The following is a 26,247-nucleotide window of genomic DNA, read 5'->3' as shown; positions in this document are numbered from 1 at the left end:
TGGAGTGACGGGAAATACGCCTTTATGTAACGTGTCTACAGTTTACAAAGGACTTCCATTCACATGATCTCATTTTATCCTCAGAACAACTTACGAAGTAGAACATTTGTCACATTTCACCAGTAAGAACAGCTGCTCAGAAACGATGCTATCACCTTTGGCGGGCGGTTTCCTGTGCTGGTTTTTAGGGAACTATCTTCTTTACTTTTTACCCCCTCTCATTATCCCTTCTCAGGAAAGGCTTTTTCTTCCGGATTTCCCCATAAACACAGATGTGCGTGGCCTCTCCTCTCCTCCTGCTATGCCCTCATCACATGACCTGATCTCTTCTCATGGTTTCAGCCATCGCATATAAACGGACGGCCACCAATTCTATCATGCTTGGCCCAGATCTATCCCCGGGGAGCACCTGACTACATGTACTCAAGTCCGGCTGAAAAGCTCGTGTTCATCAAGCATGTCCACAGCGAGGACACTGTCAGCAGTCGCAGGCCTGAGAGGAAAGCCAGCAGGGACTGCCAGGAGGGAGAGGCCGGGGCTCGGCACAGGACAGGACTGGAAAAGCCACTGCAGCTCAGAGGCTATGAGAACCTGAAACATTCGGTGTTGTATTTTAATATTTTGATTCTTATTTTAAATCTTTTCACACATGGTCTTAATTTCAAGTTGCTTCAAATCTTTCTCTGAAAGCAAGAGGTTTAATATATAAATCTGGATGCTGCTCACAAGATTCCTGTATGGCTGACAAGCCAAGTACGGTTAGTCCGATTTTATAACTCACTCACTCACGGATTTATTCAAACACTTACTGAGCACTTTTTATGTGCCAGGCATGGTGCAAGGTGCTGGGTATAACAAGGATTAAGACAAAGTCCCTCAAGGAGCTCACAGTCTAACGGTAAACTACTGAGTGAACTGAGGCACAGAGCGGTAAGTGACTTACCCAGTGAGGTAGAATTAGCTAGGTACTTGGAAACGGGGGACTAGCGCTGGCGAGAGGGCAGGGGGCGGCTAACTCATCACAAGTCAAACTCCTTTGACTGACGAGCAAGGCTGCATACAGAAACATATTACAAAATCTGCTGGCAAAAGGTTAAAATAGTTTCCAATTTTCACCATAATTGAATACATGTCTCGTGATCACTTAAATCACTATCTGATAGCATTTCCACACTGGCCCCTGCAGGCCACTGGTCTGCTCAGACACAATGGCTGTAGGTAGCTCAAATCCAATTCTAACACTGGGAAGCATACTGAAATTCTTTCATTAAATCCACGAACTTTAAATGGATAGCGTATTTATGATACTTCTACATGTAGAAGTTTGGAAAAAACTCTCCTCTAACCCTCATTCCGAGGATTCTAATAAGTTATAGATACCACAGGAATTAGAGAATTTGTTATTTCCATATATACATTATTTGGCTGTACAATGGGGACAAGTTTCACTCCGACATATTTTATAAGGAATCTAAACATTATACAGATAGATACAAAGACGCCACACTTAGACGCGTGTGTACACCTATCAGTATACAACAGCTACCTGCAGACGTGAACCACATAAGGCAATTTCTTTTGTGATAACGACATAGAGCTTTGAAGGGCGAGCAGAGTCCACGGAGAATTGTCCATTTCAGGCTTGACCATCTGTTTTAGTAATACTCTTTGTGATATATTTATTCCTGTAGCTCAGAGTCTGTTTCACTGACAAAAAACAGTGTATTGCGATAAAGAGTTGTTTTCGACCGCAGGAACCATAATTATCCAGTGATCTAAGTAGTGAACTGCTCAACGGCGCTACTGGCCTTAATGCTGCTACTGCCGGGAACGAGGGAGCTTCACGGACAGTTTATTGCTCTGAGAATCAAACGCGATGCATACTTCTTCCATACAGGATGTCCCAAAACACTCACTACTCGAATTCTCAACTCCTATCAGTTGCCTACTTCAAGCAATTCTTCACTTTGTTGTGAAGGATTTTCTTCTGAAAAATTACAAACATGGAAGAAATTCTAAGTGAGGTTGTAAAAGAGAACCATGTAACAAAACATACGATTCAACTGCTTAAAAAACTGAAGATCCCTGGTCAAGAACCATATTCTCATGCCAATGGCATAAAGCTAACGTTTTCAGTCTCACAAGAATAAACTGGAAGTCAAACACGTACCTGGAAGCACCTGCCAGAGAATGCAGGGAGACTTCTCCACGGACATCACCACCAGCTGGCACCAACGGGGGCCAGCCGCAGCTCTAACCTTTCACTCATATCAAAACCACATGGAATTCAACTGCAAAGTTGTTCAAAATATTCTGAACTCTATTAAGAATTACCTTATAATTTTTTTAACTCGTTTTTGTGGCTAGGCCACAATACATATATATTTTAATAATCACTAGAATCTTAAATGTTCCTAATCACAGATCTGGTGAGTTTACCTTGATCAGGGGGCTCTGGGTGTTTGTTTTTAGATGAAGAGGTCCCTGCACCTTCAGACATTTTGCTACTCGCGTGATCCTGCTCCACTTCACACAGATAAACATCGATGGGCCCTTTCGTGCTCCGGATGTGGACGGTGATGGAGTCCTAGCAAAGACATCAGGATAAACGAAGAATTCATGGGTCGTGTTTTTTCACTTAACCAGAAATGCAGACGTTTCAAGGGACATTTCTGAAAATTCAAATTCAGGTACTTTCCTGTCATATATTTACGAAAATCTTGTACTTAGCTTTAGTCACATTAAACCACTGGCCAACTCACATTTTTAAAACAGCTACTTGATCACAGAACAGTGGTTTCAGAGCAGTAACGTGAATACCGCGGTATAAGAGCCCAGCTGTTTCTACTCAAGGAGTTAGTTGACTGACCCCTTCAAGGAATCTGTACTTGAATTTTCAAAAATCCATGTTTTGATGACAAAGAAATCTAAAATAGAAAACCCTGCAGTCTCAAATGTAAGGGTGTGTTTACGTTTCCAGACCAGTGAGGAGGTAGTGAGCTATCTGAAAGGACTATTCTTCCATCTGAAAAGGCAACAGAATGAGGTCAAGACAAAACATACCTCGTGTAAGTTAAAACACTAAAATCTGTACTGGGTGCTTTTACTGAGAATTGTGCTAATTCTTAAGGCACAGTTCCGGTTATGGCTCCTCTTGTTTTGATTGGGAGTGGGTGCAACTCCAAGTCTGTGTGCTTCACTTCCGTGCGGCCAGGTCTGGACTGGGTACCAGACAGCACCGCCCTCTCCTGGTCTCCTCACTGGGACCTCACAAGAGTCCGGTGAGACAGCATATCAGTCTCAGAACCCCGCGTGCCATCCTTTCCATAGCGTCCTGGTCTCACACAGGTAGACTGGGGAAAACTGCACTCGGCTTCTAGGTACAGGTGAGGTCTGGTTTGAATGGCCTACACTGTACAACTCAACAGCTATTTTTAAACAATAAAGGAAACCAAATGCTGCTCAGAACTGGCAGCCAGCTGAGGGCGCATATTCCACAAAATCGGGTTGGCAAACGTCTTCCGTAAAGGGTGAGATAGGAAATATTTTTGGCCTCATGGGCCACACCATCCTGTCACAGCAACACAACTCTGCTGTTACAGAGAGAGGCAGCTGGATAGTACGTGAACACAGGGCATGTGGCTATGTCCCAAAAGGATTTTACAAAAATCCAGCAGGCTGGATTTGACCCGGACGCCAGTCTATCCAGCCCGGCGCTAGACCCCAGGTCTCTGTGGAGCCGGACTCCACTAAACACAGCGTGCTCCTGTTTCTCACCCCCCATTGCTGACAATGGTTGCCCAGAGGGCCCATGTGCACTGGCTTCTACATGGGACTCGATGAAGTCTTGGGCATGACCAAAAGGCTCAGCAAGATTTGACAGTTAGTCAGAAGCAGCTCCCGCACACAGAAAAAACCCCAAAACCCATCAGTCACTGCAGAATGGGGTCTCATGCCCCAAAAGAAGGATGCGTTGAAAAACTAGTGGTTATTTTTTTGAAAAAAGAGTTTAAAGGGGCCGGTGGAGTGGCTCATTGGTTAAGAGTTGGCTTGGGATGCCAGCTCTAGCAGCAGGGCCCCAGTTCAGATCCCACATGGGCCAGTGACGCTGTGCCCTCTACAGCTAAAATGGTGAACAACAGCTCGACCTGGAGCTGGGCTGCTCCAGCAACGGCGTAGGCTGCAGCCCCTGCTGCAGTGCGCTGCCGTAAGCTACCGTGGGTGGCCAGCAACCGATCTGCCTCAGCCAGGAAGAGCACAATGATCACAACACCAACATGGGCCAGTGAAGCAACGTCCTCCACAACTAGACTGAAGAACAAAAGGAGAGCAACTTGTCTGTTCTCCTTCCCTGATTCCCCAACTCCCCAATAAAATCTTAAAAAAAAAAAAAAAGTTTAAATACCTGTGAAATGACTCAAACTAAATATAAATGTTACTTAGGAGGCTTGGACTTTCTAAATCCAAATGAACAAGGCAATATCAGCAAGAAGTCACAATCTGAGTGTGACTGGAGTAAAAGGATGCTGTTTCTTAGTCGATGTGTGACACACTCACATAACAACATGGACTGTGACCTGGACAGTGGTCTGCTGGGGAGAAAGGGTGGTGGTGTGCGTATCTTTGCTCTGAGGGAGCTAAGACCCTACAGCAATGACAACACCGCTACAAGCACCGATGACTATCAGGCAGTCGGAACTGGTGATCTGTCCCAAGAATGGTCAGTTCTTGGTCCCGACTCCATCCCTACCACGCTACCTTCCAATGACAATTATCTGTCAATACAAACTCTCCTGCAAGGGAAAGTATACTAAGCAGCTGGCAGCTGACATGGGTCCTTTCCTTTACAGAGCATTTTACTTTTCACCCTCAATGTATAGTGTCCCAGTTTATTCACGGGTCTCTTCTGAGTTTGGTCAGGGAGTTATTCCCTGGGGCCTTGCCTGACACCATGTCTTCCTGCTGGAACTTCCAGACTGAGGCCAGTACTTGGTGGTTCCTCTGAGGCAGTGTGGCACCATGGTTATGAATAGACTGAAGCCAAACTATTCGGGTTTGAATTCAGATTCTGTCTTTTACTGTGTAATCGTGAGGAAGTTAATGACTGTTTCTGTGCTTCAGATTCCTCACCTCTAAGGGGATACCAACCACGAGCACTTCGCTTGTTGTGTTACTCAAAACAAGTTAAAATGCATCCAGCGCCGTGAGCAGTACCTGGCGTGCAGCTCCATCTGTGCACAGGAGGGTTCAAGTTATGCAGCCTGCAGGGTGGGAGCCTAAGCAGCTGGCCCGCCCCCTCTTTCAATCTTAAAAGCACAGGGCTCCCTACCTCTCTGGGAGCCGGAACATCCAGTCTGGTTTCTGCGGGAGCTTTCACTGCAATAACAATCTGTTCATGGAAGGCTTGGATACTATGAATATCTTGATATGTCACGTACGCTAGTGTAAAAATCAGTCAAGGATCTCTAAGCAGGGTGCTACTTATTGGGGAGGGAACTTGGCTCTTGCAATACAGGAACGCAAGTGTAACGTTAAAATGGCTTTAGTTTTTATGGGCTACAAATAATTAAGGAAAGCAGTTGGTAAAAAATTTTCGTATATAATTCTTATTATTTCATGAACAATTCTTAAGATTTTATAGCGCTTTAAAATATTTATAACTCGATTTAAAGAGTTCCTTTATAGTGTACTATTGTGACTATGATGACAATTTCTGGAGAAAAATATGAATCAAGTCTGAGTCCCTAATACAAACACAACTCATGAGGGTATCAAATCCACCCATCAAACCCCCATTCCCTATTCACTGCTGGATCTCACTATGAGCATCTCTGGGGAGAAATACTCAGAGTTTTGGTGAGAATCCCCCTAAAATGCATGGTGGAAAAAAAATCTGTGCAAAGCAGAAACAACTTCGAGAATAAGTGTTTCAGAACTATCTCCTTCTTCCTCATGAAATGTCCCTCACCCAGAATTCTCGTCCAGCTCGCGACCTGAATTTTTGCACTTGTTTTATTGTGCTGCCTACAATTTACCAATTACATGTTTTATTGGGTTTTCCCAGCATTCTTTTTTTCCTCCACAAGCCTTTTGATGGAGTGTGGTCATGTTGGCATTTATTTTCCCTTTAATACCTGTATTTGGAAAGAGTTCTGACTGATGTAGTTTAAGTGAATTCGGAACACGGGACAGGTGAGAACCGTGACGCCTCACCAGGGGCTGCCAGGGGAACCGAGCAACACGCAGCCCAGGGCACCAGGAGGAGGTCAGCTGCAGAGGCAAGTCTCCCCCGCTGGTGCCAGAGACACTGAGCTTCAGAGCAGTATTGGGCTCTGAGGGCTAGAAAGGTAGTTTAAGTGCCATTTTGCTGGCCATTCATTGTTTCAGAAATAAAATCTAGTTAACAAATTAGGGAAAACATAAATTTCACAAAAGCCAACAAATATCTTACCACCTTTAGAGTATTCAGACTACAAAAACGAACAAGAATGCCTCACCAATTTAATTTTAAAAGCAAATGCTAACCTTGTTACATTACTGTACTACTGAGGTCATGATGCAGCACTGAACTTGAATAAACACCACACCAAGAAGCTAAAGACTGTGATGTGCTGCTATCTGAGTGTGTTTGAGGCTCTACTACTAAACCTTTACATAAACTTACAAAGGTCGTTTGTTTCTTAAATATGTTAATTAAATCCCCAAGCTGACTTGACTGTTTAACCTGCTTTGGAAGGAGAACTTGTTTTAAAGGGTACAAGTCTATGAAGTGGTCTCCCTATCAAGACATGAGTCCAACTGGCCCCCTAAAAATTATTTACAACATTATTGATTATATTCATAGTCGGTGTAGAGGCCTGACCGCCACACTGTATATCTGAAGCTGATGTTGAATGATAATGTATGTCAACTATAATTATATACACATATAGTCACGGGACGTGGAGTAGAGTGTGGGAATGGAGTCAATGGAATTGTAATAGATATGTATGATATCGGGGGTGGGAGGGCAGTCGATGGGGGAGGGGGATTGTTTCTGTGTGAGGGGTAAAAAGGATAACTACTGCATTGTTCTGTACACCTGAAACTAATAATAAAATGAATGAATAAATAAATAAAAAATAAAGGGTACAGAGTCAAAGGATATCTTTCATTTTCTTTGTCATCTGTTAGCTCAAACAACTGCTGGGCACAATCCTTAATTAGCTCATCCAGAGCATCTTCCATCGCCGATAAGTCAGAAAGTTCCTCCTGCAGCTTCTTCTGTTGGGGCACTGCTCCAAAATTGCTGAGATCAGATCCTCTTGAAAAGTATTCAAGAAAAAGATCACCATCAGTGACATCTAAGAGGTGACAGACTGACGCAGGTTAGGTTCCCGGAACTTCTCCGAATGTTGCTATCAGCTGTTTCTCACCCTGACTGACAGAAACTAGGCACTTTTGATTTCACTTCTGTTCTCCCAGTATCCTAGGTAACCAGGCTTTTTCTGTACACAAATTGGGTCTCGCCCCCCTTCTAGTCCCTTACACAGGGCCTTTCAAAAAAACACACATCATAACCCTACGGAAATTACCAGGCGCAGGGAAAGCTTAATGAAATGAGCGTTGAACTAAGAGCCAATAACGCCCAGTTTAAGCCCAAGCTCTACTTACAGCGAGACTTCTGACAAGTTACACTTTATAGAATCCTTTTCTAACAAGAAGTCACATCTTACTTTGCTTTATATTGTTAAAACATTGCTAATATCTAGTGTGTTGTATTGTCACTTAATGAGAAGGAGGAAAAAAGCCATGAAAAGGTTGAAACCAACTCACATCCATCGAATATGGTTCTTAGATTTTTTTTCAACCAGGTCGATTCCATCTAAGACATTGGTGATGTCGTATACTCTTCGTTTTCGTACTCCCAGTTTTGTTGCAACCTTGTTTAAATCAAGAATACCCCCAGGAGCATTTCTGACAAGATCCATAAATTTTCGAGTTAAATAAACCAGTGATACATCAAAACGAGGTCTCTTCACTTTTAGAGCTTCTGGGAGACAAAACAAACACATTTGTAAAATTTTAAATAACATTTCTTTCTCAACTCATTAAAAAAAATCATTCATTTCCTTTTGATTAGTAAGAACACCTATAGAAATTCTACACATTAGAAATTCTACCAAGTCATAGCTAACTTTTATGAAATAGATTTCTCAAATTGGGTAAAAGTTTACTAGCCTATCCCAGGTAAGCAAAGACTTTAGACTTAAAAGAGTATTTGAAATATGCAACCAGCCAGCTGCATCTTATCAGGTAAAAAGTGGAGAGTTTGTATGCGTATCCACTCCGCTCAGGAATCAAATTAGAAATGGTTTTTACAATTAAATCTTTCATTTGGTCTTAAAGTTAAGAAATTCTTTATGAAGCAAAGGCAGAGATTTGGCTTTTTTTGTTTGTTTGCTTCAAATGTTTCTATACATGTCATAGTGTATCTGATGGAGTTTGAAAGAGCTCATATTGGTCTTCCATTAGGACAATTATATACCTCCAGGAAAAGTGGCATATCTATTTTTAAAAATATTCACTACCCTCTATTAACAGATAAGCAAATGAAGGGGAAAAAACCCCTTAAATCACTTACCCACCTAATATGATGACTGCTTTTTCATACATACTCTGCCCCCTCCACACACATACATACACGTGTGTGTCAATATGCATATATAGTTTCTAAAAACAAAAATAGGAACAGACTTTTTCTTTTAAGCTGAGCCATCCTGCTACCTGTTGGCAGCTCAGCGGCTGCTCAGCTCGGGCTGGACTCGAACCGCTGTTGCTCAGAGCTCAAACTCTTGAGCGAGCTCTTAACCAACTGAGTCACTCGGCCGGCCTGCAACAGACTATTTTTTAACATGCTGTTTTTAACTCAACACTGAACATCTCCACTTGTCAAGAAATGTATTTCTACCAGAAATGTAGTGTACAACGTGAGGACTACGGTTAACGCTGCTACACAATTGATAGATAATAAAGTTAAGAGTGTTGATCTTAAGCATTCTCATCACAAGGGGAAATTTTTTTCTTTGTATTGCATCTATATGAGATGATGGATGTTAACTAAATCTATCGTAGTAATCGCTTCACAATACAGGTAAATCGAACTAGCATGCTGTACACCTTACACTTATAGTGATGTGTGTCAATTATTTCTCAATAAAACTGGAAAAAAGGGTATTTTTTCTTAATGGCTACATAACATTTAACTCCACGAAATAGTCGCTAACTTGCCCCAATACTGGAAATTTAGATTGTCTGTAACTTTACAGTTTTCCATAATACTTCAGCAAATCTCCTTGCAGCGACATTTTTATATGCCTCTTTAATGATTTCCTTTAGATAATTCAGAGATGTGGAATTGTCGAGTAAAAGCACATTTTTAACTCCATCAGGCGCAACTGATCTCACAGATTGTTTTGAATTTCTGTTGATTTTTATACTGAGTTTATATAATAAACATGTTGTTTTTACTTTGTGGCAAATTAAAATTTCATTCTGAATAAATAATAAGCATGCCTACACGTTATTTTAATTCATTTTCAATTTAAATAAATAAATGTCATACAAGCATCTAGTAGATGCATTGCACCCGACGGAGGGTTGAAGGAATTTTGCTATGTACTGCAAATCCTGCTCTCCAGGTTGTGGATTCTACAAGTTTACGCAGTGTATGAGAGCCTCATCTCATGCCTGCTAGAAGTGAATATTATCATTCTTTTCATCTTTCCCAAATTATACCCAAAATAAAAGTACTTATGGCTTGATGTGCAGAGGAAATAAATTTACAAATAACCTAACTGTCTTTCTAGTGTGGAGTATAGGATTTCTCTTTTTCTCTACCTCCACAGCATGCCACAGTTTGTATGTTTTAAAAGAAATAATCATCAATCAGAAATGTCTTCCTTATCCAGAACCTCTGCAATGTCATGATTCAGTTTAAAGACCACTGGTAGTTCTTCCAAGAACAGAAGTACATATTTTGTAATGTAAATGTCTTCTTTGTGGAGACCATTCCTATACTTAAAATTAAACAGCATTAAACAGAAATTAATTTTTTTAAATTACAAGTAGAAGAAAGTCACAATTCTACAGCAAACCTTGGAAGGTTACAAATGAGAAATTCTAACTTTAAAAAGCATACATTTACTTATACTATTAGATATATACTAACAAGTCATGGTCATATAAGCTTAGGATATTCCCTTCATGTTAGTCATTTTATAAAGAACAGATATTAACTGAACCCTGTAACACATGGTGAAGGGATATAATGATTAAAAAGATCTTCCCACAAAAGGCGGGTCTCTAAGGAGCTCTATTATAATATGCCGAGATAAGTGCTAAGAGAAGTATTCCAAGTCACTTGAGAAGGTAAAACCCTAACTGGGGTGAGACACTGGGAAGGCATCCTAATGAGAGAATGCTGGGTACACAGAATAGAGAGATGAACAGGAGGGCCAGGGCCCTAAGTGAGCCCGAGGGAACCGCATGTCAAAAGCCGGAGCAGCATCTGAGAACGGTGTATTCAGGGAGCCCACAGCCAGTGCAGCTTCAGCTGGGTGGGCAGCAGCGTGCCGGCAGGCAAGGCTGCAAAGCCAAGCAAGAACCGGCGTCCAGGGCCTTGTCTCATTGTCTGTCCATTCCCTGCTGCCTGGTTTCTTTTAAGGATACAAGGTAGCTTCTAAATTTAACACAAATAAGTAAAACCAAATAACTGGCGAGTCAGGGTTTTCTCTGTAGGTTATGAGGAACTTTAGGTTGAGTGATACCATCGTCCCATTCCTGTGTTAGAAAAATCACACTGGCCGCAGATGGGAAGCGGCTAGGGGGTGGAAGGGTCTGGGGGCGGACCACCCACTTAGGAGGCTGTCCCGCTGCTTCCTTGGGAGCGTGAGAACCGAAACCAGAAGCAGCGGTCAAAGACACTGGTGAAGACTGTGGGCTCCAGTCAGGAAGGCATGTGACTGCGCAAGGTCCTTCACCTCTCGGGGCCTCCCTCATCTATAAAAATGGATAATAATCCATACCTACACCTTGAAGCGTTGTTGGGATAGTCCATGCAAAGAGCTTAAATCAGGGCCAGGCATTGTGTGAGCTCAATACATGGTAGACATGACTGCAAGTCAGTGGTAGAGGACAGACGAAGAAACGCTTCAAAGGTGAAACTTGGGGACTAACTATGGGTGAGACGGTGGCAGGGGTTGAGGAAAAATTAAGGGTTGCTATTAAGATTTCTATATCGGCATATACGCACTATGTATTTGATGAGATTAGGACCAAATTAAGGGGGAGCTGGGGTGGGGCAATCTATCACAAGGGTTTCCAGGACAGGGAACTAAATAAGGCGGCTGGTTGTCCATCTCCTTGAACTGACTCAACACTGATGCACAGCAGGAGCCAAAGGAAAGAGCCAACGTCAGAGGGAACCAGGAGGGCGAGAGGCCGTCATGTCTGCTGTCAGGCTGCCTTCAATCCTGCCGACAGCACGAGCAACCACCTCCACAGAGCTCGGGGGAGACGGCCGTCAACACAGACCACTCTATTTTTAAAATAATGTGTCCAAAGCAAAGGAGAATAAATGCATTTGGGCACATTATTCAGCCCACAACCTCGGGAAATTCCAAGCTTTACATTTCAGTGTACAAATAATATATTTTATTTCAGTTTCTCATCAACTTATGTACATTTAAAATAAATCATTTAAAGTACTGTTAATTTCACAAAGGAACAAAGGATGTTCAAACTACAAAATCGAAAACTTATTCAGGAATCAACTTACTTCTCATGGACACATATTGTACATTATCTTCTAAATTAATCCTGATTTTTGATGGCTGGAAAAAAGAAGACACAGAAATTTAACTCAGTAATTTAAAAACAACAATGCAAACGAATAGCATTTTACTGGACAAAATGTAGGTCTCTTTTTCACCAGGGGATAATCATTTGGGTGTAAGAAAACGAGTCCTTCTTCCAAATTATGTTTACTATAAGTGTAATCACGTCTTACAATGTTCACAGATTTAAATTTCTAAGGTAAAGAGAGAGAGGGGTGGGGATAAGGAATGCTGAGGGAGACAGAAAATATGAGTACGAGGATTTATTACTGAATAGACAATTTACTGACTGCATCAGGTCCTGAGGATAAAAATACAAATCTGATTAGGACATTGTCCCTGGCTCTGGAAAGCTCAGTGGAGGCATAAGGTATACCTAAATAAATGTTCACCTCTTGTTATTTAAGCGTAAGTGGCTCCAAAAAATGTGCCCACAAACTTTCCCAGGCAGCTGTGCAGCCCCATTATGGTTAATAAAAAAGAGCAACGTTTCTCATGATGGGAAATAATGCAAGCTACACAACTAGAAGCTTTGGTATTTAGATGAATTGAAAAGCTTCTTTTCAATCCCTGAAACAACCAGGAAATTGGTAGTAGCTGCTCACTATTTCATCAGCTGGATAGAGGCTATGAAAGTTTACATAAACTGGTAGAAACATCTGCAATATGTTTAGAAATTGTTTTTGCAAAAAAATAAATAAAATCTTTAGATAAAGCCATGTAAACAGAAACCTGCATTAGGCTTGTGCTTAGAGCCAAGTATTATGATGTCATGTGCCTCCCCAGACAGGCTGTGATCAGCTTCAGCTCTTGTCTAAGTGAAAAAACTGACCCCTAAACTGGCCGTAGCAAAACTGCTGTAAATGAATTGCGTAAGGTGCTCTAAGGGAAGAATCAGCAGGACTACCACGGACGCCCCACAGACGGAAGCCCCAGGATTTACAGGGAAGGGAACCCCTAGCTGAACCTTGAAGGACAAGCCTTGAAGAGCATGCTAGAACCACACTCAACGTGGAGGACCATGAAAGTCACACTAAGGAATTCAGACTTCGTGGCATAACCAGTGGAGACTCACCACCGATTTCTGAACAAGAATACAACATATTCAAGCTCACAGTTTGGGAATCTAAGTATGGGAGAAATAGGGCAAAGACTAGGCAATGGGGAAGCCTGAAGGCCACGTAAGCAGCTAAGCAGCTCTTTTATCAGTGTCACAAATCCTTGGCACAATGATTTCCAGATCGTCTATGAAAAGATGATAGCATGTATTAGCGCGTTAACTTGATATGGAATAATTCCACCGAAATAGAACTCAACTGTAAAGTTAATTTAGTTGTTAGAATTTAAAGGAAAACATAGCCCTGCTGGGTGTGCAAAACCAGAGCTGGAAATGCCTGTCTTGGGGGCAGGGACTATGTCTGGCTAGCTGACAGCAGTGACTTGCAAACAGAGGCTCCCACAGCGAAACACAGAAGGGCAGTCCTATTCGGGTCAAACATGGGACAAGTATGACCAACTGGCATTGCTATTTTCGCATTTACCCCTTCTGCTAATGACTATGAGACAGTCTAACTACTGTAGTAAGATTCTTTAATGAAAAAAATCCATGCTTATCACAATGATTTGAAACACACACAAACAAATATCCTGAATTATTACATATAGATTAAGGTCTGTTTATGAGTTTCTGTTTAGCCCATGATCTGTTACTTATGTATGTGCGGCACACTCCTTTAACGACTATAAACTTGACTCCTGTTGGTGCAGCCGGAGAACCATGCAGAAAGGGCTCATGGGTGCCTTCTGCTGCAAAGAATTCTGTCCTAGGTTTAGAGCAGCTGCGCCAAGACGCGCACACACAGTGCATCCTGGTTCCCGACAGGCTGCCTCACTACCTGCTCCCCACCTTTCCTGCTCGATAGCCCCCTCCCTCTTGTCACCTCATCTAGACTGCTGTTATTCACAGGCTGGCACAGGGATAATACCACAATGAGGCATAACAACAGAAGTATCACTTTCTTTTCCCTGGATTCTGTATTGTTGGCTAGACCGAGATCTGTGGGAAAACAGGCTCCAACAGCATCCATTCATTTTTTTTTTCTTTGAATATGAAAACACTATCTCTTTAGCTTGGAGGAATCACAATAGCATCATGGCCCCTCAGGAGCAGACATCCCAATATGTATAAATCCTATCGGTCTACAATTCTGGAGATTTCCAAAGTGCCCATGGTAACAACACATTCACCTCCTATATAGTCACAGTAGTTCTGGCCTAAGACTGAGCTCGGGACTACTAATCACGTGACTTCTTAGATGCGGGGCGATCCCGACCTTCATCTGTAACATGTGTCGTGGTATAACTTTATTGCCCATTTTCCAAGCTATTGTGAAGATTAAATGAGAAATTCTGTAAATTGTAAAACCCTACGCAAGCACATGTTATGGTTTTCCTTTTTGAACCAGAATAGTGCCTGGTACATTCAGGCACTTGGAAAAAATTTGTTCAACTCATGTATGGAGATTGAAATGGTTTCTAGTAACATGTCATAGATGACTTCAACTGACAAATAGCTTAGCACCATGAAACAATGAGTATTTAGACACAGGACCCCGGGGCGAAGACTCCCCCCCCCCCTTGCCGGGCACACCAGAATAAGTATCTCTGAAAAGATATGCAGCCTCATGTTCTGCTTTCTAATCTGACGTGCATCATCTGGAGATCCAGCCTGACAAGCCCGGCAAGCCTTCCCACGGGAACTTCGGTGACCTGCATTTCACAGGTAGGACAGCTCTTCTGGAAGTAGATCGCACTAGCTACGAGGACCTTTTGAAGTGACTTTAAAATCAGAGTGTTTCCTCACACAAAACTTAGTGAGCTATTAAAGAAAAGTAAATGAGGGCCGGCCGAGTGGCACGTTGGTTAAGAACTGGCTTGGGACACCAGAGGGCCCCGGTTCGGATCCCACATATGAGGGCCGGTGACACTGCCCTCCACAGCTAAGATGCTGAACAACAGCTCAACCTGGAGCTGGGCTGCCATGAGTCGCCGGCGACGGTGTAGGCTGCAGCCCCTGTGGCAGTGGGTTGCCATGGGCTACCGTATGTAGCCAGCAGCCAGCGTGAGCGGCCAGCAGCCAGCGTGAGTGGCTGTCCAGAAGCCGGTGACTGATCTGCCTCGCCTGGGAAAAGCGCAATGATGGTGCCAACTTGGGCCAGTGAAGCAACGTCCTCCACAACTAGACTGAAGAACAAAACAACAGCAACTTGTCTGTTCCCATCCCCCCAATTCTCCAATTAAAAAAAAAAAATCTTTAAAAAAAAAAAGTAAATGAAATGCCACCGTGCACTTGGGCCCAAGTCACTGAGGACCTTCCGATCAAAGTGGTGCACCTCACCCCTGGAGGGACCCTAATGGGGCTCTACATCCTTTATGGACCCTACAAACGGGGACAGGAGGAGAGTAGAGAGGGGCTCCCACCTGTGCTGAGAAACAACGGAGGCCCCTCCCCACAGGAGGCCGATCCTGTGGGCTCCCTTCAGGGATACCCATCTTCTTTTTATCTTGAAACAATTTCAGTCTTTGGAAAAGACTTAGTACTAAGAATTGCAAAATACCTTCACCCAAGTCGCCCAAATGTTCATGTTTTATTACATTCGCATTATCACTTTTTTCTCTATACACACGCATGCTTTTTTTTCCTGAATCACTTGAGGGTACACTGCAGACACCTAAATCAATGTGTAGCTCAAGGGTGTTCCCTTCTACGAGCACAATATAATTACCAAAAAGTCTGTTCAAGGCTAAGCAGTCTTGAAAAGACTGTCAGTAGAAACCTGGACTTTGAGGACACTCCCTGTCAGTGAGGGTTCAAAAGGAAGGGAAGAACATGTTATCAGAATCTAAGGGGGATCCCGTTATGCTAAGACAGAGCACTTAGCATCGCTGTGGGGAAGAGAAGACATTAATGGGCGGCGTGATCCAACTAAGGAGATTTCCATGCAGAGGGCTGACGCTAGCACCTGGCTTCTCCTTGCAGCTCGTAGAAAATGTGAGAGAGAGAAATTGAGGGAATAACTGTTAAACCAAATGAAGCCAGGACTTAGTAGCTTTAAAAACTCTCAGCATCTCCAGAAGCTAAAAATCAGCAACTTCTGAGAAAGACCAAATCAAAGGCACTGCCAGGAGAACAGTGTAAAGATGAAGGTGAGGGCGCGACTACAACTTTCTGTTAGCACCTCAGCGACATCAAAAACGGCACCTGAGGAGCCTCTTCCATCACACAAAAGGCCCGGGAAAGAGCTTCAGGAAGAGCCCGGCGGGCCTAGGCGGCTGCAGGTCCCTGTCACTCAGCCATGCCAGCAGGGGTCCCAGGCACAGAGGGTTTAGCTTGAAGAAATCTGTGAGTGGGGCTCTTGTCTACTAGTGAGTGAAGCACAAGATTCACAGCAGTGAGTTCTTCAGTTTCTGCGAGAATTCTATCAGCAAAACCACTGCCAGCTTGGGCTAAACGAAACAGAGGCAGTTCAAATGCAAAGCGGACACCTCAAATCCCACTGACAGGAAGCAGGCTGAAACAAACTACTGAGCTACACTGACATCACCTTTCAGGAAAAGAAAAGGAAGACTGACAGTGCAGCCAAGAGCCCAGTGCGTAGAGCCTGGAGCAGGGAGAGTTATGCCCAGGCCTGGAGACCTGATCAAGAAATGCGCAGCGTTACCAGGCGGAACTGCAGCACTGCTGGGGACCAGTTTCTGCTCCGTGCCTCCGTGTCCCTCTTTCATGGACAGGCAGGTGTGAAGCAGTGATCCTATGTCCGCGGCACTAGTCTATGCCGTATGTTGGTGTATGGGGTCAGATAATGTGTGTTTAGTTTCACATCTAAAGACGTGGAGGAACTGTACTTAAATACACCTGATGAGCTTTCGTGAGCTGCGGGAAGAGCGCAATGGTAATACCAACATGGGCCAGTGAAGCGACGTCCTCCACAACTAGACAGAAGAACAAAACAGCAACTTGTCTGTTCCCCTTCCCCCAATTCCCCAGCACTGTTCCCATCCCCCAATTCCCCAATAAAATCTTTAAAAAAAAGAAAGAAATACACTTCAGCAGCCTGGGTTCTTTTTTTAGTCCATGAGTATAAAACCTGTTATTTAAAGGCTCAAATTGTCCCAGATTAGGCCTTTTCTAATAAGTACAGGACACTTATTTTTCACCTTTTCAGCATCTTTAGGATGAGTCCTCAGAGGAATGCTCCCTCAAATTTCTATGCGACTAACCTGCCAGGTGCCAGCAGAGATGCTGAAGCTTCTAGCTCCAGCAATCCACCACTGCAGGGCAGCATCAGTGCTGCTGTTCTTTTAAGAAAGTCTCACTGAGAGGTTACTCTCAGGTAATTTCCCTGAGGGGATACCAAGAGAGAGCCCAGCCAGTACCAGTCACACCTCAAGGCTGGACTACCTAAGAAACTTTCCCTTTCAATCCTCAAATCTATCTCTCATTTGTTCAGGTTTATTATACAGCCTTGGAAAGGAATGGAGAAGGCAGAGGCCTCCAAAATCACTAAGGATGACCTCATGCACACAGCAGTGTAAGAACCAGCGGCTTCTGATGGGCAAGTCAGCATGTTCCACGCTATTTTACTACTGTTCCAAGTCCCACATCTAAAGGCTGATGCTTCTGAGATTTCAAAGAAAAAGAAGAGTCTAAAAAGTGAATTTTGGGAACTTAAGCATTGCCTTTAAATTAGTTAAAACTTTCTCTATACAGATGCCCCTTTGTACCGATTGCCTGTTTTGGGGAATGACATCCTTGTAAGAGCCCTCTGAAAACATACCTTTCTCCAAGGTGAAAGCATTCATTTAAATTTTCCTTATTTTTCAATTTGCAAACTAAGTTCCACCTTCAAACAATACTATCTTCTCCCTTCTCAAAATTCCAGTTTTCAAGCCATTTACTTAATGGGAACATCAGACACTCAGCCAGATACATAACTAACCTCTGCATTTTTAAATACTTCCAAATCATTAGCCAATTAAAAAACACTGAGATAGGTGTTCGACTCACCATTTTATCCAAAAGAATAAGGAAGTATGAAAAATTTAGCAACTATAAGCAGTTCAGGAAAGATACACCCAGGGGCCTGATTAAGAAGTTTCTAATCTAACCTGAGAGCACTAGGGAACCACAACAGTCTTTAAGCCAAATGAAATGATCACAAATATGCTTTAAGGAGACCATATGGTTAGTTACTATGTGGAGAATATTCAGAAAAGTTGGGGGGCAAAACCAGAAGCAGGAAAACTGGTTAGGAAGACAGGAACAATCTGAAAGATAGATGGTCAGAAGTGGCAAGTATCGGCGATTAATTTTAATTGGATTGGAAGGATGGAGGGAGTCAGTTTGGAAAAGAGAAAAGGCAAGAATGATGCTTAGGACAGCAGCCTGGGCAACATGGTGGATGTGTTACCATATATTAACACAGGAAATAGCAAAGTTGTTTCTCGCTTAGGTTAAGAAGATAATGAATTCAATTTTGGATATATGAGTTTCAAATCTAAGTAGCGAGATCTAGTAGACAGTTGGAAAGCTCTGAGCTTGATTTATAGGTTTGGGAGTTATTATGACATACTAACTGAACTACCACGGTGAATAAGAATATCTAAGACTTCAGGGATGTGTGTATCTTCTGATATTAAACGCAAAATTAAGTTGGTTTTTCCATAGTGAGAGCTCAGAACATTTATCAGATTCTCAAAGATTAAGACCACCAATAGAGATGGTAACAGAAGTCATCAGAGTGGTGGCGAACGACATCCCACATGACTGTGTATAGAAGGTAGAAGAGAACGCTGAATAACACCAACATGTAAGGAATGGGAGAGGAAGCGGAGTTTGCAAAGGAGCACGAGAGGCCAGATAAGTGAGTAGATAGAGCATCGAGTGTATGTGGTGTTAAGAGAAGCCAAGCGATGGCGCGCGTTTCCAGCAAAAGCGAGTGTCAAGCATGTCAACGCTACAGAGATAAGGAGTGGAACATTCGCTGGAACTGACCGTGTTGTTGGCAACCTTGGTTAGAACAGTCTTAGAGCTGTGCTGAGGGCAGAGGTCCCCTGGCAGTGGATTAAAGTGGTAATGATTGGTGAGCACGAAGACACAGTGAATGCAAACAACTGTTTCAAAAAGTCTGACTGTGAAGGGGAAGAGATGCAGTAGAAGGACATGAAGAATTAGGGGAGGGATCTTTTAAGATGGGGATGGATTTAGAATGCAGTTTAAGCAGTCAATAATTTATAATTTGGAGCCAGACATTGTGAGGTTAAACCCAGGCTTTTCTACGTACTATCTAACCATGGGCAAGCCACTTAACATCTCCAAGTGTATTTTGGCAACTGTAAAACAAGAATATTAATCTCTTAGGACTACTGTGAGGAATTAAATAATATCATTAACGACTTTTGAGCACTGAGTCTCCTTGCAGACTGGGCACACTGGCTTCAGTAAAGGTCTAGTTACTAGTCATGGGAAGAAACCAGCAGAGAAGTTGGAAATATGAAGAGAAATGGAAAATGACGGATTCATTAGTGGCCCAGAGAACCAAGGAGAATATACTGCATGTAATCTAGAGCAGCAATAGAGGAAATTAACCTTTTGCAGGAAGGAAGCCCAAGCTCCCCTTGAATTTTTTTGTCTTTGCTGAATGGGGGGCTGTGGGGTGGGAAATGTGAGGGGTGGACAAGCTTTTAAATGTTTACAGTTAAGGCGAAGAAACGGGAGAGAAGGCCGAAGAGAAAAATGACAGTTTGCAGAGATATACTCAGGGTGGGTGGAGGTAGGCAAACAAGATTTTCTCATGCAACGTTGAGCAACTTTCTCCAACAGTACTCTGTAGCCCCAAGGTAAAAGCCAGGAAGGCTAACACATTTGAGTACATGTTGCAAGAAGACAACAGTTGAAGCGAATGACCTGCTTGGTGTATAGTACATAATGGGCAGTGCAAGCGCAGCGGAGGCAGAGGAGCGGCCCAGCCGAGCTCACGACTCGGGAGACACTCAGTCCAGCTTCTCCAAGGAGGGAAAGAGGCGCCTGAGACGCGACCCGACCCGACCCGGTCCGGTCCCAGGCGCGCAGGGCTCAGACTGTCCCCGGGACTTACCAGCAGGCCTTCCACGTTGATGGGGTCTCGACACCGGCGGCGTACCGTCTCCTCTGCCGGGTCCACAAGCAGGCTGGGCAATTTTCGCGCCGGCCGTTGCTGACTCATGCTGCCCAGCCGGCGGCCCCTCGCCCTCGCACCCCGCGAGCTCTCCCGCCTTCTCCTGCGCGGGTCGGACGCCGCTCCCAACACGTTGGTTCCCGGAGCCAAAAACTGGTCTCGCGGTCTGCTCGGAGGTTCACTTGGCTAGGTTGGGCCGGGGACGCACGCGCCACTGCCCAAATGGCCCCGGGAGGGATCACGCAGGCTGGAGGAGAGCAGGGAGACCCACGATTCTCAGGACGCCATGCCCGCCATCTTTTCGCATGCGCAGTGCGCCGCCCCCAGTGCGCATGCCTGCCACAGCGGGAGCGCTCCCACGCACTGAATCCTCTCCCTGAGCTGGAGCCTGCGAAACCCCGGGAGGCGGAATCCACGGAGAGGATGGCTAAGGAAAAGGAAGAGGTGGAGCAGGAATTCGGAGGAAGGGAACGGCACGGAAAACAAAAACAAAAACAGGCGGCCGGGAAAACCGCGTTTGTTCCGCGGAATTCTTGACGTAACGACACTAGTATCTGAAAGTTCTGAGTGGGCGGAGATGTTAATTTATTCTTAAGCGCCCTCTGCATATCTCAGGCACTTGCCCAGTGTTGATGCTTAGTAAATGTTGGAAACCAAACCGTTGCAGAATTGTTTCCTTATATGCTTCTTTCTCTGCCTTCTTTCCTTTTTCTTCCTTGCTTCCTTTCCTTCTTTCATTTGATGAATAAATAAATGAATGAATAAACCTGTTGTGTCAGATATTGTGGTGGGCACAGGAGATATTCATTTGAAGTTGGCACAGTCTCAATCTCAAATTCCAGTGGAGGATAGAGACATAAAGAGGACATTTAAAGCTGGACCCAGAGTTGTGTTTTCAAACCCTGACTCATTCCAAGTTTATAAGACTTTAAGCAAGTTACTTAATTGCTCTGTGCCTCAGTTTCCTCATCTGTTAAATGGAAATAATGACAGTACTTACCTCATAAGGCTGTTATGAGGATTCAGTGAGTTAATGAATTTACTTAGAAAGGGACAGGACACATTTGAAATAAAAAGGCAATGGAATGCCTTAAGTACCTGTTGGATGGCAGCAACTGAGCTGGGTAATTAGACCAGAGGTTTCTACCCAGCTTGAGGTAGGGAGGGAAAGCTTCTAGGAGAAGTTGGCTCCCCACTAGACTATAAACTTTTTGAGGTCAGAGGCATTCTCTAATCTTTGCATCTCCAGCACCTAGCACAGTACCTGGCAAATATTAAGTGCCCCATAAATGTTTGCTAGATGAGACTTGAAATAAAGAATAATATAGGAGAAGTCTCTAGACCAGGGGTCAGCAAACTGCGGCTCACGAGCCACATGCAGTTCTTTGGGTACCTTCCGTCTCAAAAGTTTTCCAATCCCTGGAAGAGCCAATCCTGTCCCTCACAACAATTTAAAAATTATTCGAGGGCCGGCCGAGTGGCGCGATGGTTAAGAGCTGGCTTGGGATGCCAGAGGGCCCGGGTTCGGATCCCACATATGAGGGCCAGTGACACTGCCCTTCACAGCTAAGATGCTGAACAACAGCTCAACCTGGAGGGGGGCTGCCGTGAGTCACCAGCGATGGTGTAAGCTGACGCCACTGCTGCAGTGGGTTGCCATGGGCTACCGTGTGTAGCCAGCAGCCAGCGTGAGCGGCCGTCCAGAAGCTGGCGACTGATCTGCCTCCCCCGGGAAGAGCATAATGATGGTGCCAACTTGGGCCAGTGAAGCAACGTCCTCCACAACTAGACAGAAGAACAAAAAATGACAGCAACTTATCTGTTCCCCTTCCCCCAATTCCCCAGTGCTGTTCCCATCCCCCAATTCCCCAATAAAAATCTTTAAAAAAAACAACAACATCAAAAACAAAACTGAAAGATAGGTATTTTTCTGCCCAATTTATAGACCAGGAAAATGAAGATTAGCAAGATCACAAAAATTACCCCAGGTCCTGGCTAGGCAGTGGTAGAAGCAAGATTTGACTCCACAGCTGCTAAATGAATTTGGTATGCCAATCCTTGAGAAGATGATTGAAAGGTGACTAGATTATCTGCAGCCAGAAATGGGGTCAGGTGACGGAAAGCGAGGTGTGGGTCAAGATGAAGGTGGCAGGCACTCCAGGCTGAAGACTGCATGAGCACAGCTGTGGAGAGTCAGGGCAGTGACACACACCGTCCCCCAGACACTTATAATACCTGCGACTTGGCATAAAGTTAAGGGAGTTCATGCTTTGTGAAGCCAATGTCACCTGCTGAGAGTAAGGGGAGATGGTAGGATTGGAGATTTGGGAGACATAACATGCACTCAGTAAATATTTATAATTGGGGAACAATACAGGAAGCTGACTTGTGAAACATAGTGAGACTGCAAGGTTGCACTGGACATGACCTCTGTGGTCTATGGCTACCTCACAGTGTCTCTAATGTTCATGTCCTCCTATGAGAGTTGAAGGACGAAGATGCATGTGTAAAAGATGGCAGAGGAGAAATGGTGGCAGGAAGGGCTGTTCCCCATTAGTTTTCCGTGTTTAATAGTCTGGGTCATAGAACCTTAGAGCAGGAAGAGGTCCTAGGGATCATTTAGTAAATCCGTCTCATTTCGCAGGGGAGGGAACCGAGAACAGAGAGGTTAAGTGACTTGCCAACGATCAAAAAGATGGTCTCTAGCAGAGTTGGTCTTTTACTTTGCAGATCAGTACACTTTTTAGGAAACTGAGATGAGGTGCTAGAGCCAACATTTGCAGGAGCAGGAGTGTTGAAGAGTTGGAGGGATGCTGAAAGGGGAGGGTGGCCGTGGAAGAAGGGACAGACAAATAGGACTGGAGCGAGTCCTGCATCCACCCTTATGTAGCCCTCGCTGGCAAGTAACTTAACCTTTAGGATCCTCAGATTCTGTATTTGTAAATTGAGAGCAAACATACCTGCACATCTGTTGTATTAGAGATAATGGGCGTCAAGTCCCTGGTGCATAATCCATCTTCAATGGTAAGGAGAGCTTCGCATTTCCCAGGGGCTGTTTATAATCAAGTCTCAAAGCTCCCTATTCCAGTGACTAAAAGTGGTTGTAAAATGACATCAAATGGAACAAAGAGCAGCGCAGTTAACTCTTTGTTCTGAGGTTTTGTTAAGAGCTTGACAAGTGTACAGGGAGTTCCCAGGACGATGCTCGCCCACGAGAAAGTTTTTGTTGGTCCAGGCGCATGGATTCAGTCTCTCCGCTTAGCAACAGTATTTGCCTCCTGCATCAGAAAGGAAACAAAAAAGTAAGCCTGCAGTCAAATGCACCCACAAGGGCAAATCCCCCATGAAAGCCTGTCCAAAAAAAAAAAGACCAGTGGGGAAGAGGAGCTGCTGCTGTACGCCTCAGTGAACCCCAATGAGAAAGTCACAAAGGGAGGGGAGGGGCCGCTGGGTGGCTTGTCAGCGCTCGCTCAGAGAAGGATTTTCAGTCCTTCCCTCCTTCTGATTCCCGTTGCGCCATGACTTCCCTCATTGTCATTGTTCCTGGACTATTATAACTGCTTCCTAATTCATTTCCCTGTCTTTCATCTCTCCACCTACGAGGGATTCTACACTATTGCTGTCAAATGAAACAGCTGCCTTTTTCATTTCTTTTTTGAGGGGTAACTGTTGACTTTACATTGCCAGAGAAATCTTTCTAAAGCACAGGTGTGTTATTACTTCTCTACTTAAAATCTGTCAGTGTAGTTTGGGTTATACTCCCCTGCACACTGGCCTCTTGCGTGCCTGCCTATCTCCCCCATCACACTTCTGGAGGGCGGTAGCTGTGTCCCCAGCACTCAAGAGCCCCGGACCGCGTTATCGTGGTCCGGTCACATTAATCTTCATTCAATCCCTCAAAAGCTTTCCTTCACTGCTGAGTCTTCTCACATGTTTTCTTTGCCTAGAGCATTATCCCTTTGATGCTCCCTCTAGCAAATTCCTCATCCTCATTTTAACCATCTTTCCCTCGGGAAGCCTTCCCTGAACCCCAGTGAGGCCAGCACCTCTGCCTCCTCCCCATGTTGTCTGAGAAGTCCCTGGACTGATGCCCTTAATTACATTTCACTATCAGTAGGTACATTACATTATAAATAACCAAATAGCATTTGAAAAAAAATAAATCTTTTCTGTGCTGACTTTGCAGTGTAGAGTCTAGAGCAAAACATGACAACACGAAATAATGATACTATTTTGTCAAATCTTCTAAGAATTCCTTACAATGGATTTTGTTTTGATTCAGCATGATCAAATTTTTGATAAGTTTAGCAACTTCTATTTTTCCTCCTGCTTGAAATTTATGCTAAACGATACTAATTTTCTTAGTATTTCTTAAATACTGTAGGATTAAATTAATTTTATTTTGGAGAAAGGTGCTGCATAGTCAGCATTGGGAATTCTCAGAAATTAATTGATATGGAATACACTTCAAGAAAACTTGCACACAGGTTGTCAGATATTCGATAATTCATCTTACACAAATCTGCAGGGGTCAAGTTTAATTTGTTAAAGATTTTATATCAGCAAAGTTTCATTAATGATAATTTAGGTGAATCACTTTAATTTTTCTTTGGCATTTTCTGTATGTAGGGGTATGTATTAAAAATTCATTTGAATTAATTGTGTTGAAAAAAGAAATACACTCAGCAAACTTGAAATCTTTTGTTTTGTTAGGTAGCTACATATCATTTACATAATAGAAAAGATAAACTCTAATACTCTCTCCCAAAAGAAAAGAAAGTTGCTAAATATTAGACAACAATAACATTGGTTTCAGGTTAATGATTCCAAGAAAATTTAAATATCATTAGATGGTTGAGAAATTTTGATCAAAGAAAATTAAACAAACAAAAACATTTTAATTCGTTTTTTTGACTAGAGACATTTACATGAACAGTGAAAAATCTCCCTTCTCTCAATTGAAAAGTCTTCTCTTTGGAGGCCACCATTGCATTGGGTTTTTTTTAATGTATTCTTGTAGAGATGTTTTATGCATAATTATTTATCTATGTCATTCCCCCCTAATTTACACACTAAAAATCATACCATTTTTTTCTCTCCAGCTGAGCCATCCTGCCACCTGTTGGCAGCTCAGCTGCAGCTCAGCTTGGGCGCAGCTCACTGGCCCATGTGGGAACCAAACCAGTGACCCTGTTTCTCAGAGCTTGCACTCTTAAGCAAGCTCTTAACCAACTGAACCATTCGGACTGCCCCAAATCATATTGTTTTTAAACCTAGAAAAATGTCTTGCAGATTATTCCCTAACAGTGCAACAAAAGTTTTTTCCCCTGTCTTTTATGTCTACACAGTACTGTACTGTGTATATATACTATATGTATATGGACTACGAATAACCTATGCTGTTCCCCAAGCCTGGACACTTAGGTTATTTCCAGTATTTTGCCACCACAAACAGCACAAAATATAGAGCAATCTTGTGTAGACTTCATTTCACACAGGTGTGAGTGTACCTGAAAAGTAAATGGCTAGGAGTGAATCAGTGGGCCAGAGGCACAGGAATTGGTGCTTTTGAGAGATATTGTCAAATTGTTCTCCAAAGAAGTTGTATCAATTAATCTTTTCTTTAGCAAGAGCTAAGAGTATGAGAAATATAATAAAGCAAACAAATTTTCACTTGGTCTTTAGAAAAAGCATTGTTCATTCTGTATTAATTTCGACAAAAGCACCCTTATTCTTTTGGATAGAAAGAAGCAGCAAACTGCTAGAACAGTGATTTTTCCTTGCTGATGCTATCAAAAATTTTCCAATCATTTTGGCTTAAAGTCTAACATGTGAGTGTGATATACACATGACTTTTTGGATCCATTACAGTAATCTAAGTATGTTATATATTTTCATAATATATGTAGTATACATTATATACTATTACATTCCTAAATATTCCTTGGAATAAACTCCCAAGTGGTGTCCTTTGCAGAAAGAGAAAAAGAGGTTAAGTGTGATAGATACCGACATCTATAGCAATATTGTTTATATCCCTTGCATTTTCTTCAGCCTAATGTAATTTCATTCTGTGAATACCATTAGAGATTAAGAAGCTGGTCTTTAAATGTTGTCGCACAACCGGCAGAGTGATTTATTTCAGTACACGTGAT

At 43.3% G+C, this 26,247-nt stretch overlaps 1 protein-coding gene across 1 annotated transcript; it reads right to left on the bottom strand.

The window, feature by feature from the left end:
• On the bottom strand, positions 1-20,491 carry E2F6 (E2F transcription factor 6). Its single transcript, XM_019650044.1, has 7 exons — positions 20,033-20,491; positions 11,819-11,873; positions 7,816-8,032; positions 7,148-7,303; positions 5,330-5,444; positions 2,440-2,587; positions 1-1,987 (listed from the first exon to the last, which is right to left on the bottom strand). Exons 1-7 carry the CDS (start codon positions 20,138-20,140, stop codon positions 1,938-1,940), a joined length of 849 nt encoding a protein of 282 aa, XP_019505589.1. The 5' UTR covers positions 20,141-20,491; the 3' UTR covers positions 1-1,937.
• Positions 20,492-26,247: the final 5,756 nt, after the last annotated feature.

This window comes from Hipposideros armiger, unplaced genomic scaffold, assembly GCF_001890085.2.
Source record: "Hipposideros armiger isolate ML-2016 unplaced genomic scaffold, ASM189008v1 scaffold_137, whole genome shotgun sequence".
In the NCBI taxonomy this organism is placed as follows: domain Eukaryota; kingdom Metazoa; phylum Chordata; class Mammalia; order Chiroptera; family Hipposideridae; genus Hipposideros; species Hipposideros armiger.
Note: the sequence above shows the minus strand (reverse complement) of the source record. Positions and strands in the feature narration are given on the sequence as shown.